Source organism: Coenobita brevimanus, chromosome 101, assembly GCF_032717465.1.
Source record: "Coenobita brevimanus isolate Jiangsu-jjx chromosome 101, ASM3271746v2, whole genome shotgun sequence".
NCBI lineage: Eukaryota > Metazoa > Arthropoda > Malacostraca > Decapoda > Coenobitidae > Coenobita > Coenobita brevimanus.
This window is the reverse complement of record NC_137054.1, coordinates 35,452,094-35,465,117: the sequence shown is the minus strand read 5'-3', so window position 1 is coordinate 35,465,117 and position 13,024 is coordinate 35,452,094. Positions and strand designations below refer to the sequence as shown.

Below are 13,024 nucleotides of genomic sequence, written 5' to 3'. Positions count from 1 at the left end.
ACTCACAGTAGAAGGGCATGGTAGAAAGAGTCATATCAGTATTTTTATAAGTGAACGAGATAAGTTGGTCGTGTCTACCGGAGATTTCAGTCCGACCAGCAAAGGAATCTGAAAACGAAACTTGGCAGACCGATTCCTAAGAGTTTATTTCGGTTTACTATTAGTCTCTACCTGGAGACTATTGTTTTTGCTGGCATTATTAGTTGTCACCTACTACATAGGTGGAGACTATTGTTTTTGTTGGTATTATTATTAATATTCCAGCTTCAGAGTCTGGATGATTCCAGGAGAACCGGAGACTGCACTAGAAATATGATGGGCCCAGGTTATGTGTCCTGGCATGGGCCATGAGTTACAGAATTCTGGTTATTGTTATTATTATCATTATTATTATTATTATTATTATTATGATGATGATGATTATTATTATTATTATTATCATTTTATGGTTGGTGGGGGCTCTCACCTTCCACTCACTCGATGTAATGCTGCTGTCGGGTGCCTGCCCTTTCCTGTTTTCCTTCTTTCCATCCTTCCTCTTCGGTCTTTGTTTCCTTCATTCTTTCCTCATCCTTCTGCCTACGGGTGACAGTACACTGAGTGACAAGAAAATTTGGTTCCTGTACACCATGAAATCATTTACTACGCTGGGTGGTATCTATATGACCAGATTATGGCACCTGATGGTTTAGTGGGCAGTTAAGGCACTCCATCCGACTGAGCCAGTGCAGGTTTATATCCAAGGGGTGGTTGGGGTTTAATGTTCACTTAACGCCACTCAGGGATGAATGAGGCTGGTCACTCTCATCTTAAATGTCAGGACCACTTTGCCTAGCCCCAGGCTCCTACCCTTCTTGTGGGGCAGCATTGGATTAAATGATGAATTATTATTATTATTATTATTATTTTTATTATTATTATTATTATTTTCATTATTGTTGTTGTTATTGGTGGTGGTGGTGGTGGTGGTGGTCGCGGTGGTCTTGCATAAAATGTCTTTTTTCCTTGTTTGAGGTAAGATAGGAATGAACCCCCACATCATGACTACGACTTGTATGTCTTATTCTTGATACCGGCATACGATATCATTTACCTTACATAAGAACATAAGAAAATAAGATGCTAATCCCCGCCCACCAAACGCTCCACCTGAAAATGGGAGGAAATTTTAAGGAGGATCACCAAGCCCTATGAACAGACAAGCTTGAAATAGTATAAGACTGAAAGAAAAAATATACAACTGCTTTTCAACCTGGATAACCGTTCATAATAATTCTGTACTGAGTGCTATAATGAGTGTGACGAGTTGTGTCAAGGTTATTAACCCCTAAAACTCGGAGTTTAATTTGGAGAAATGCTTGCTGTACCAGGGATATTAGAAAAAAAAAATAACTGCTTTCAAACCATCTTATCTCAGCAACTACAAAACCTAGAATATTCAACAAATACTCACCAACATTCGTCTTTCCACTTCAAGTGTCCTTAGGTTTTTTGGTAGATGCGTTGTTGAGTGCGGAGGTAAAGAATAGAAATCACTTCTGGGGTCGTTGCGAGGCTGTGTCCTGATAAGCACACTGGTTTGTGGCATGAGTGGGCTGTCCGAGCAGGCCTGGCAAACTTGGACAGGATGGGGCTGTCAAACTCTCACACTCCCATTCCCCACTAGACTTCCTCATTCGTTGTACTTACATATAATTCATTTTTTTTTTCTAATTTCTTATGTCACTAAATAGTTAGTTTGATCATAATACTTATTTTCTGTACCATAGTTTTCCTTAACTTCTAAAATTTATGTACATAGCATGGAGAGACAGACTGACAAATGAGGATGTGAAGGACCGTTGTGGTGTGGATGTGGATGTGATAGGAAGTGTTAGGAGAAACACAGTGAAGTAGTTTGGCCATGTGGAGAGGATGGAGAATGAGAGACTGACGAGGAGAGTGTATGTGAATGAGGTGGAGGGAGAGAGAGGGAGGGGAAGGCCAAGGATGAAATGGAGGGATGGAGTGGAGAGGTATATGAGAGAGGGGTGTGTGAATTGGGAGCAGGGCAGTGAAATGGCGGGGGACAGGGTGACGTGGAGGCGATTTGTTTGTGGCCACCCCGTATAAGGGATTAAGGAGTCTGGCAATAGATAGGTAGATAGGTAGATAGATAGATAGATATACGAGTATATACAATTATACATACATGTATACCACATATATATATATATATATATATATATATATATATATATATATATATATATATATATATATATATATATATATATATATATATGTATATATATATATGTATATATATATATGAGATGTGAGATTTGATAAATATATTCAAGTTGCGCCCCTTTATTTATTTTTTTCTTCTACACATTTTAGTAACCAGCCATAAAATCAGTTAATTCCCTTTTATTATGTTTTCGTTTTCCACGCATTTTAGTAACCAGCCATATGATCAGCTAATGCACCTACGCTCCAGAAATAGAAAATTAGTGTACCGTGAACTCCAAAAGTGGGTTATCAGTTGAACCGCCATTTTAAATCCCACTGCTCCATACATGCACAGGGTGGTTCATGTACTGAGTCATCATGGCAATACCTGTGTGCTGAAAAAATCAACTCAGTATGCTGATGTCGCTGTATGAGTGGGCTATCCATACACTTTGAAATGACGCAGCCATTGATAGGTTACTTTTTGTTTACTGGAAATGGCTAGCTCTCTCTTTTTTTTTTTTTTTTTAATAATAATTTGGGCAAACATTGCTAGAGCTGACTAAACCGTCCCCGCAACCAACCAGAGTAGGCAAGGACGGCGCAGTGTATGGACCGCCCTGTAAATACTCCTTACCATATTGATAGGCAATACACTTATTTCCTCTAATTCTTGCTTAATTTTTGAGGCGTCTTGAGAGCATCGCAAGTACACCAATAATAACAGACTCTCTCTCTCTCTCTCTCTCTCTCTCTCACACACACACACACACACACACACACACACACGCCAGAACCGCGTCAAACCAGGCGTTGTTACAAACGTCTCGCCCATTCGGAGTTAAGGGCATGCTGTAGGGGCGACAGATTTTTTTTTCTTTTTTCTTTTTTTTTTTCTTTTCTTTTTTTCTTTCTTTTCTTTTTTACTCGCTGTTGAGATGAGATCGGTTAGCTGCAGACTTATGAGGCCGGGAATTAGAGAGGCGAAGGGGAATAGGGATAGGGAGGAGAGAAAGGGATGGGGAACTGGGAGTGGATAGGGAAGAAGAGAGGGGAAATAGGGACCAGGAGGGGAGAGGGAAGTAATAAATGGGAATGGTGAGGGGTTAGGTAGGAGATGGAGAGAGCGCAGTGAAACAGGGACGAAGGATGAGAAATGTGAGGGACTCCATCAGGAAGGGGAATGAAAAGAAGCTGAAGGAGAGGGAAGAGGGCGAATAAACATAGGCAGTGTTACGCCGTTACAATCATCCACCTGATCAAGCACATACCGCCCCCTCCACCTCCCTGCACGCCTAATGAAACGCATAAAGACACCCTCACCCCCCCACCTCAATCTTTCCTTTCGAAAGTGGGCGTCAGTAGAACGCCATAAGGACACATAACCTAGGCCCTTCAGATTCCTTGCACAGGCCCCATTGAAATCTCAGGGAAAAAATATTTTCTATACTTTTTCATGCATGATGCTTGTGTGGTCCCGTTGTATAAAGGCAAGGTTGATAAGTATGAATGTACTAGCTTTAGGGGTATAAGTCTGTTGAGTGTTGTAGGTAAGGTGTATGGTAGAGTGTTAATTATGAGAGTTAGAGAGGGTACAGAGGGAGTGATTGGTGATGAGCAGTGTGGCTTTAGGAGAGAGAGGGAATGTGTGGATCAGGTGTTTGCGGTGAGACAAGTGTGTAAAAAGTATTTAGCGAAAGGCAAGGATGTGTTTTGGGCATTTATGGATTTAGAGAAAGTGTATGATAGAATTGATAGGGAGGCTCTGTGGACTGTTTAAGATTGTATGGACTTGATGGTAGGTTACTAAAAGGGGTGAAAAGTTTTTATGTAAATAGTACAGCATGTGTAAGAGTGGGAAATGCTGTGAGTGATTGGTTTCCTGGGGCTGCGACAGGGATGTGTGATGTCGCCTTGGTTGTTTAATATTTACATGGATGGTGTTGTAAGGGAGGTGAATGGAAGAGTTTTAGGTGGAGTCTGGTGAATGTTGATGGTGGAGAGTGGAATCTGAAGCAGCTGCTGTTTGCAGATGATACTGTACTGGTGGCTGAATCAGAGGAGAGATTGAGACAGTTGGTAGAGGAGTTTGGAAGGGTGTGTGAAAGGAGAAAATTGAAAGAAAATGAGAATAAGAGTAAAGTGATGAAGTGTACGAGGTTGGTAGATGGTAGGGGGATGAATATTGTTTTGAATGGCAAGTTGCTTGAGGAGGTAGAGTGTTTTAAATATCTAGGGTCACATGTTGCTGTGGATGGAAGAATAGATGCAGAAGCGAAGTTTAGAATAAATGAAGTAGGAAAGGTGCTGGGAGGAATGAAAAAAGTGTTTAGATGTCGTTCGCTTAGAATGGATGTAAAGAGAAGGCTGTATGAGGGTGTTGTGGTACCGACTGTATTATATGGGGCTGAAACATGGAATATGGGTGTAGCAGAGAGGAAAAGATTGAATGTAATGGAGATGAGGTGTCTGAGAAGTATGTGTGGAGTGACGTGTATGGATCGAGTGCAGAATGACGAAGTGCGAAGGAGAACTGGAGTTGTTCGGGAGATGGCTGGTAGAGTTGAGCAGAGGGTGTTGCGATGGTTTGGGCATATGGAGAGAATGGATAATGAGCGATTGGTGAAAAAGATAACTAGATCTGTTGTGAGAGGTGTATGGCTGAGAGGAAGACCATGAATAGGATGGATGGACAGTGTGAAGAGAGCGCTGGATGCGAGAGGGATGTCTGTTGAGCAAGGAAGAGTGGCTGTGGATGACAGAAATAAATGAAGAGAAATTGTGAATGAATAAGTGATGACGCAGCCCTGAGGGGATATTCTCCCGCATTTGGTCTGATCAGCTATTTCAGGTCAGGTGTGGGTAAGGGGATGAGTCTGTTATGATGTGGCAGGGGTAAACCAGCTCTGCTGTTGGGCCCTGCTGCGGATGTCACTGATTGCATTGCGCAGTTGACCCTTGTGCGGTGTGGTGCGGTGAGGATCTGTCCGTTCTCCCCTTTGGGGCTAAGATGCGAATGAATGTGTTTGAATGGATGAGTAAATGGGGAGTGTGTCGTCCTGTCTCGGCTACCTCCCTTTCCTTCGGGGAAGCAGCCTAGGTATATAGATAGACTTTTTCATTTTAAAAAACTACTTAAAACACAGCAGTCTATCTATCAAAAGGCACAACTTCACTATAAGATACATATCTGTGAAATTTCATGACTCTATAGTGAATACTTTCTGAGTTCTGGCCCTGAAAAGAAATCTCAACGCCCGGCCAGACACCCTGTCATCCTGCCGACCAACTCTACGGACGGACACCTATTGATACCAGTGATAACAACTCCCTCCTCTGACTTTGTCAAGTGGAGGATAAAATGTGGGGAGCGGAAGGGGAAGAGGTGAGGGAAGAGGTAGGGAGAGCGATAGGGAATCGGGATGTGGAGGAATGAGGAGGATGAAGAGGGGAGGAAGTGATGAGAGTGATGGAGGGAGGGGAAGAGGTACTGGGGAGAAAACACGAGGGATCTGAGGGAGAAGGAGAATGGTGAGGGACGTAGTAATATGAGGGAGTGAATGGAGAAAGAGGAGGGGAGGAGAGAGATGAGAGGGACGGAGAGAGAGAGAGAGAGAGAGAGAGAGAGAGGAGAGGGAATTTGAGGAAGCAAGGGGATGGTGAGGGACACATGAAAAAAAAGGGAGTGAATGGGGAAAAGAGAGTAGAGAGAGATTGAGGGAGGAGGAGTGAGAGCGAGGGAGGAAGGAAAGGTGGCAGAGAGAAGGGTAGGTGAGTGGAAGCGAGGGATGAAGGAATGAAAAGAGAAGGGAGAAGAATGAACGAATTTGTTGCATGTCTTCAGCTTAGTCTTGGGTCTCTCGTACAATTGCTGACTCCCCTTTACGTTTTTTGTTGTTATTTTGTCGTTTTTTGTTTTTTTTTTCCAATATTCTTTCTCTTACAAGACCTTGCCTTATTTTAATCTGTTTCCAGTCCTGAATGTTTTCCATTGTAATATCAATCGCAATAACCACCGTTTCCGTACGAGGACGTCAGTTTTCTTTTACACTTGAAAACGGACACACTAATTCACCTCTCTTCGTCAGTACACCCATTTGGTCTCACTCTTCTCTTAATAATCCTTTTGCTTTCCGTTTCACTTTTTCTTTCATTTCTTTCTACTCTGTCTTACTTTCTATATTTGTTTTTTTCTCTCTTCCTCTTACCTACCACCTTTTTGGTGTCTTAATTTAAGTTTAGTCTTTTGTTCATGTGCTGTCTCATTGCTCGCATATTATCCCCATAATTTCTTAACTTTACCATTTTATTTATTTATTTATTTTTTTTTTTTTATAGTACAGGTGGTGGCGATCATCTGCTCATATGATATAGCGCTGTCTGCTTCTTCATGCACCTTTATCATTCTTTTCTGTGTCAGTTCTTCTCTCCTACATCTCCCTTTCCTTCCTGCCACTTTTTATTACTATTCTTTCCGTCTCAGTTGACTGTATACTGGGTGACACGTCTGTAACTCTGGAAACCTTTTACAGAGCAAAGTGGTGACCATATAACCAGGTCACGGACTGAAGTGTAGTCTACCTTAGTATCCCCGGTACGTGGGTGGTGAGACGCAAATACGGCGTCCATCCAGGATCCAGACCTCCTCTCTTTTCCCAGAACATCGCCACAGCAAGGACCTGTCTGTCGCACGGGACGCCCTTGCATGAACGGTTGCTTGCCTGTGGCTCATGGGTCTACTCGGCTAGACAGAGTGGAGCTAATAAAAAACAAGAACTTGTTCTCTCACATCTCTCATTTATTTCACTTACAAACTGCATTTTTCTTTTTCATGTACCCCTCATCTTACCATGATTTACTTTTTCTAGTTTCGAAAGTTTCCCATGACTTCCACCATTTCATATCCAGCTTCATATCACGTTTTCCTTGGCGATTATTATTGTAATTATTATTTTTTGTCCATGCTACCCCCCTGGGGGTAGGGGGGTTTCAAGAATACTCCCCCAGTATCCCTGCTTGTCGTACAAGGCTACTAAAAGGGTTGGTGGTGGGTTAGTTCCCCACCCCGTAAAAAGAACTAACTAAAAAAGCGAATAAAGCGCCTCGGACCCAGACGGACCACACGTTGACGACTAAGGAACGGACAAAGGACATTCTTAGGGTGGGAACATGGATATATGTGGATTGACTGAAACTAAATGGAAGGTGAAAGGGTGAGAGAATGAGAATATGGTTTAGCTATATGTGCGGGAGTCAATGAGAATGAGAGGGCAAGAGAGGGAGTATGTCTGATGATAAGCAAGAAGTGGAAGGAGAATGTAAGAGAGTATCGAGCAGTGGGTGCAAGGAATGTGTGGGTGAGGATGAGTGTAGGAATACAAGCTTGGGGGATTGTATGTGCACATTCGCCGACAGAGGACTGAGGGCAAGAGTGAAAGATGAGTTTTGGGCGAGAGTAGAAGCACGTATGGACAAGTTTGAAAGGAGCGAGAGAGTGCTTTTGATTGGAGACATGAATGACAAAGTTGGGAATGTACGAGTGGATGGAGTGGTTGGTCAGTGGGGTGTGCCAGCTGAAGTAGATGGGAATGGTAGTGCTTTCGTGGACATCTGTGCTTGTTAGGGGTTGGCAATAGCCAACACCTACTTCCGTCATAAGATGATCCACCAGTATACATGGAGAGTAATGAGAAGGATGGATGGTGAACTTATTGAACGAAAGGCAATGATAGACTATGTGTGTGTGGATGAGCGAATGAGAAGACAAGTGTTGGATGCAAGAGAGTGGAGAGGGTGGGGGAATGGAGTCTTGGACCATCACTTAGTGATGGCCAAGGTAGAGCTGCAAAGAAAGTGGTTGAGGAGATGAAGGGGAAGACAGGAGGAAGCAGCTCCTGTGAGAAGAGAGGAGAAATTGCAAGATAGTGAGAAAATGACAGAGTATAAGAGCATAGTGGAAGAAAGACTGGGAAGGTATGAGCTAGAGCAGATGGAAGGGATGGAAGACGTATGTAAGATATTCGCGGAAGAGATAGGCGCAGCGTGTGAGGCAGTTTGTGGAGTGAGGAGGAGATGCAAGGGTGTGCAAGGGACAGCATGGTGGAATGATGAGGTGAAACGAGCTGTGGAACAAAAGAAGAAGGCATATAGTAAATGGTCAGCGAGTAGAGGTATGGGAGAAGATGAGAGAGAGAAGAGAGAGGTATATGTGAGCAAGAGAAGGGAGGTTAAGAGGCTGGTGAAGGACAGTAAGAAAAAAGTGGATGAAGAGTTTGGGAGGAATCTGAGTGTGAAATGCAGGGAGAGTAAGAAATTGTTTTGGAAGGAGGTAAAGAAAGTAAGGCAGTGTGAAAGGGGAAATAGTAGGGGAGTGAAAGATAGGAATAATAGATTGTTGGTGGAGAAGAGAGAGAACTTGAGGAGATGGAAGGAGAACTTTGAGGATTTGTTGAAAGTAGTGAGTGAGAGCAGTGCCAGTATGAGTGGTTGGGGAATGGCTGGGAGAAGAAGAGATGAGAGGAGGAAGGAAGAGATCAGCAGGTCGGAAGTAGTGGAAGCGATGAAGAAGATTAAGTTGGGAAAGGCCGCAGGAATTGATGGAGTGTGTTGTGAAATGCTTAGGTATTGGGGTGAGATTGCTGTGGAGTGGATATGGAAGTTGTGTAGATTGGCCTGGGAAGAGGGAAGGGTTCCAGAGGACTGGAAATCAGGTATAATTGTTCCTTTATACAAAAGAAAAGGGGAGAGAGAAGTATGTGGTAACCATAGGGGTATTTGCCTTCTTAGTGTGACTGGTAAAATATATGGTAGAATACTCATTCATAGGGTTAGGCATATGACAGAGGAGCTAGTTGGAGAAGAACAAGGGGGATTTAGGAAGGGAAAAGGGTGTGTAGATCAGATATTTGTTCTAAGATGTTTAGTGGAGAAGTATCTAGAGAAGGGAAGGAAAGTGTATACTGCCTTCATGGACTTGGAGAAAGCTTATGACAGAATAGATAGGCAATGTATGTGGAAGGTATTAAGAATATATAAAGTGGAGGGGAAATTGTTGAGTGCTGTGAAGAGTATGTACGAGGGAGCTAGGGCTACGGTGCGAGTGGATGGTGAGCTGAGTGAGTTCTTTGATCTCAATGTGGGACTGAAACAGGGTTGTGTGATGTCTCCATGGCTGTTTAATATATATATGGATGGGGTAATAAAGAAGGAGCAAGGTAAGGCAGTGGATTTGGGGGTGGCTCTAATGAATGAGGGTGAGATTTGGAAGATTCCGGTGTTGCTGTTTGCTGATGATACAGTATTGTTGAGTGAAGATGAATGGGAGCTGCAAGGTTTGGTGAATGAATTTGGGATAGTGTGTAGGAGGAGGAATCTGAAAGTTAATATAAACAAAAGTAAAGTTATGGTGTTTGAGAGGAATGAAGTCACAGAGTACACAGTGAGGTTGGATGGTGAGGATATGGAGAATGTGAGTGCATTCAAGTACTTAGGTAGTGTGATGAGTAAGGATGGATTTTGGGGAATGAAGTGCATGAAAGGGTACAGCAGGGAAGGAAGGTTGTTGGCTCACTAAAAGCTGTGATAAGGAATAGGAAGTGAGTATGGAAGCTAGGAAGTCACTGCATGATAGTATTGTGATCTCTACCCTGACGTATGGAAGCGAGGCGTGGACCTTGCTAGAGGGAAACAAGTCAAGAGTGAGAGCAATGGAAACGAGTTACGTGACAGGAGCATGTAGAATGACATGGAGGAACAGGTTGACGAATGAAGAAGTGAAAGAACATTGTGAGTTGGATGTGGATGTGATTGAGAAAATTAGGAGAAATACACTGAGGTGGGTTGGACATGTGGAGAGAATGGCAAATGAAAGACTGACTAAGAGAGTGTATGTAGATGATGTGGAGGGAGGGAGAGGAAGAGGGAGACAGAGGGTGTGGTGGAGGGATGGAGTTGAGAGGTATATGAGGGAGGAGGGAGTGAGTTGCGGGGACGGCAGTCAAATGGTGGGTGACAAAGAGACTTGGGGGCGTTTTGTCTGCAGCCACCCTTTGGAGGATTAGGGTGTCGGGCTATAGAGAGATAGATAGACGATGGTCTCTCTCTCTCTCTCTCTCTCTCTCTCTCTCTCTCTCTCTCTGTCCACCCTGGAGAGAACAATTGTCAGTCAGAAGTTAGTATGCAAATTACGAGGGGAAAATAGAAGCATTGCGACTAACACTGCGAATAATTTGGACCAGAGAAAAAGTGCGAATGGCGTTACGTTGCCGAGTCCTGTGTGTGTGTGTGTGTGTGTGTGTGTGTGTGTGTAGCAGATAGAGTAGAAACGGTAATGTGTTAAATCTTTAAAGCTGTGAAATACTTGCCTAGAACTCGAAGTGAACTTTGAAAGAAGTATGGAAACAGAAGAATGAAGTGATTACAAAGAGAAAGCATAAAAAAGGTGAAAAACTTAAAATGTTTCACCGATGTATAACGGAGGTTCATTTACAGTACAGGAGAATACTATAGATGTGCTCCGTATGCTGGCTAACCCCCAGCTGCCTGTGAGCGAGAAGCTGGCATGGGAACCTTAGCTTAGCAGTTCAAGGAATTTGCTGATTAACACAAACTGTACTGGTTACATACATAGCTTTAGGTATCATGAAGTATGGTTATATGATTACAATAATATAGCATGGGTACAAAAATCTAAGCAGTGATATATTATTATGATCTTAAGGGAGACGGCTTTGAGTTTATTAACACCTTCCCGTACCAGCCTTGTGAAACTTTTCTACCCCGTTCCCAGGCAGGGGGTGAGAAGGTTCTAGAACAATTGCCCCCCGGACAGTTGCCCCCTGGACATCTGCCCCCGGACAACTGCCCCCTGGATAACTACCCTCTGGATAAGTGCCCTCTGGATAACTGTCCCCATAGGATTATTTCACCCCGGACAACTGCCCTCGTAGGATAATTGCCCCCCCCCCCCGCGGATAATTACCCCGCATCCACGACAGGCAAGAGACAGACATTATTATAAATGTATTTTTTTATAATTGTATTTTTCTTACAATGTAATCAGGTCGTTGAAACATAGGTCATGTCATATGTCATGTCACATAGGTCATGTCGATGTTGAAGAGGTCTATCTATCTATCTATTGCCAGACGCCTCAATCCCGTTTGGGGTGGTCACAAACAAATCTCCTCCAAGTCGCCCTGTCCCCCGCCATTTCACTCCCCTGCTCCCAACTCACACCCCCCTCTCTCATATACCTCTCCACCCCATCTCTCCATCTCATCCTCGGCCTCCCCCTCCCTCTTTCCCCCTCCACCTCACTCACATACACTCTCTTCGTCAGTCTTTGACCCTCCATCCTCTCCACATGGCCAAACCACCTCAGTGTGTTCCTCATAACGCTTCCTATCACATCCACATCATGCATATATTTTCAAAATTAAAACTGCAAATTGTGAGCGATGCCCTGCAGATAATCAACGATGTCTCGTTCTTCAAACTGTCTGACGATGTTGAAAATCCTCTGCATCAAGTCCTGATATCGCTTCTTTTTTGGTGGTGGCGGATGACCTGCCAACATCTGGTTGATGACCACTTCGTTGAGGGTTTGCTCTTTTCTCAGTGTCTGAAGAAACTTCCATATGTTTGGGTGGCACGCCGATATGCTTGACTGTATGTGGTTGTGCCACCCTTCAACGGCATTATTGGTGTGAGGCAAGTCCTCCATCAGGGGGCCATGCATGTTCCACATGTCAATCGGGAATAACAGAGCTTGCCTAGCTTGTCGCCGTATCCTTCTGATGTATGTGTCTTCGAAGTAGTCCATGACAGGATCAGCTTTGGGGGGCATAATTTCCTGAAGTACTTCGAAGGCATTCAGCACTTCATTGGGCGGTACGAAGGCTAAGGCCGGCAACATGCGCACTTTAAGTGCAACTCCGCATTGGCTTGATATATTTGTTGGTGTCTTTTGTATTGCGCTTTACAGTAGACACTTTGTGAGAGGTGATAAAAGCAGCCATTCACTGTCACTCCGGGGAACCATGACTCAATAACACTCTTTGTGGCTTGTTCAGAGTCGATCAGCACAGTGTCTGGGCTCAGCATTGGGTTGATTTGCAGCAGCTGTTCGAATAATTCCTTGTAAGTGGATTGCTGCTTGTTTGGCAAAGCATAAACACGTGGAAATACTTGGTTGTGTATTAACACATGAACAGTATAAAGCTGGTAGAAAATCGCTGGCACCACTTTGAATGTGCCATCAGCGAACCAATTCACTGAGTTTTGCAGAATTTGTAGGTTCTTTCTAGTGGAAAAAATCAGCATACGCTGTTGTGTCGGGCCGTTATCATACAGCAGGAACTCCTCTCTACCAGCAGTGCCTCTGTATTCGTCGGGTATGTTCATATCAGCAGCGCTTGATGGTAATGGATTAGGTCCACTGACATTCTGTTTATGGCAGCGAACATCCTGTCTGACGTGTTCTATTGATGGCAACTGTACTGAGGCAACCTCTGAAATACCCTGAACTGCTTAGCTGATGATCTGCTGCGACGTCCCGTGTGAGCTGATTGCTTGATTTTTTATGTCAAGTTGAACAACTAGCATTTCTGGACGACCCACCTTGACAGCATGTGTATGTGTGTTTAAGCTGCCAACAATTTCTCCATCACACACCTTGAGCTTGGCCTTACAGTTGTTGTGCTGACCTCTTTCACACTCATAGGACACCACGCCATTAGCTAAGGTGTTCTGCTTCACGTATATGTGGCCTTCATAAATGAGCTTTGGCTTGCTACGCTCACTCGGAATG

General features: G+C 43.8%; 1 protein-coding gene across 1 annotated transcript; it reads right to left on the bottom strand.

Moving 5' to 3' along the window:
• Positions 1-11,650: 11,650 nt before the first annotated feature.
• LOC145415005 (uncharacterized) lies at positions 11,651-12,130 on the bottom strand. The gene has a single exon (XM_080284423.1). The coding sequence runs from the start codon at positions 12,128-12,130 to the stop codon at positions 11,651-11,653; it is 480 nt and encodes a 159-aa protein (XP_080140549.1).
• Positions 12,131-13,024: the final 894 nt, after the last annotated feature.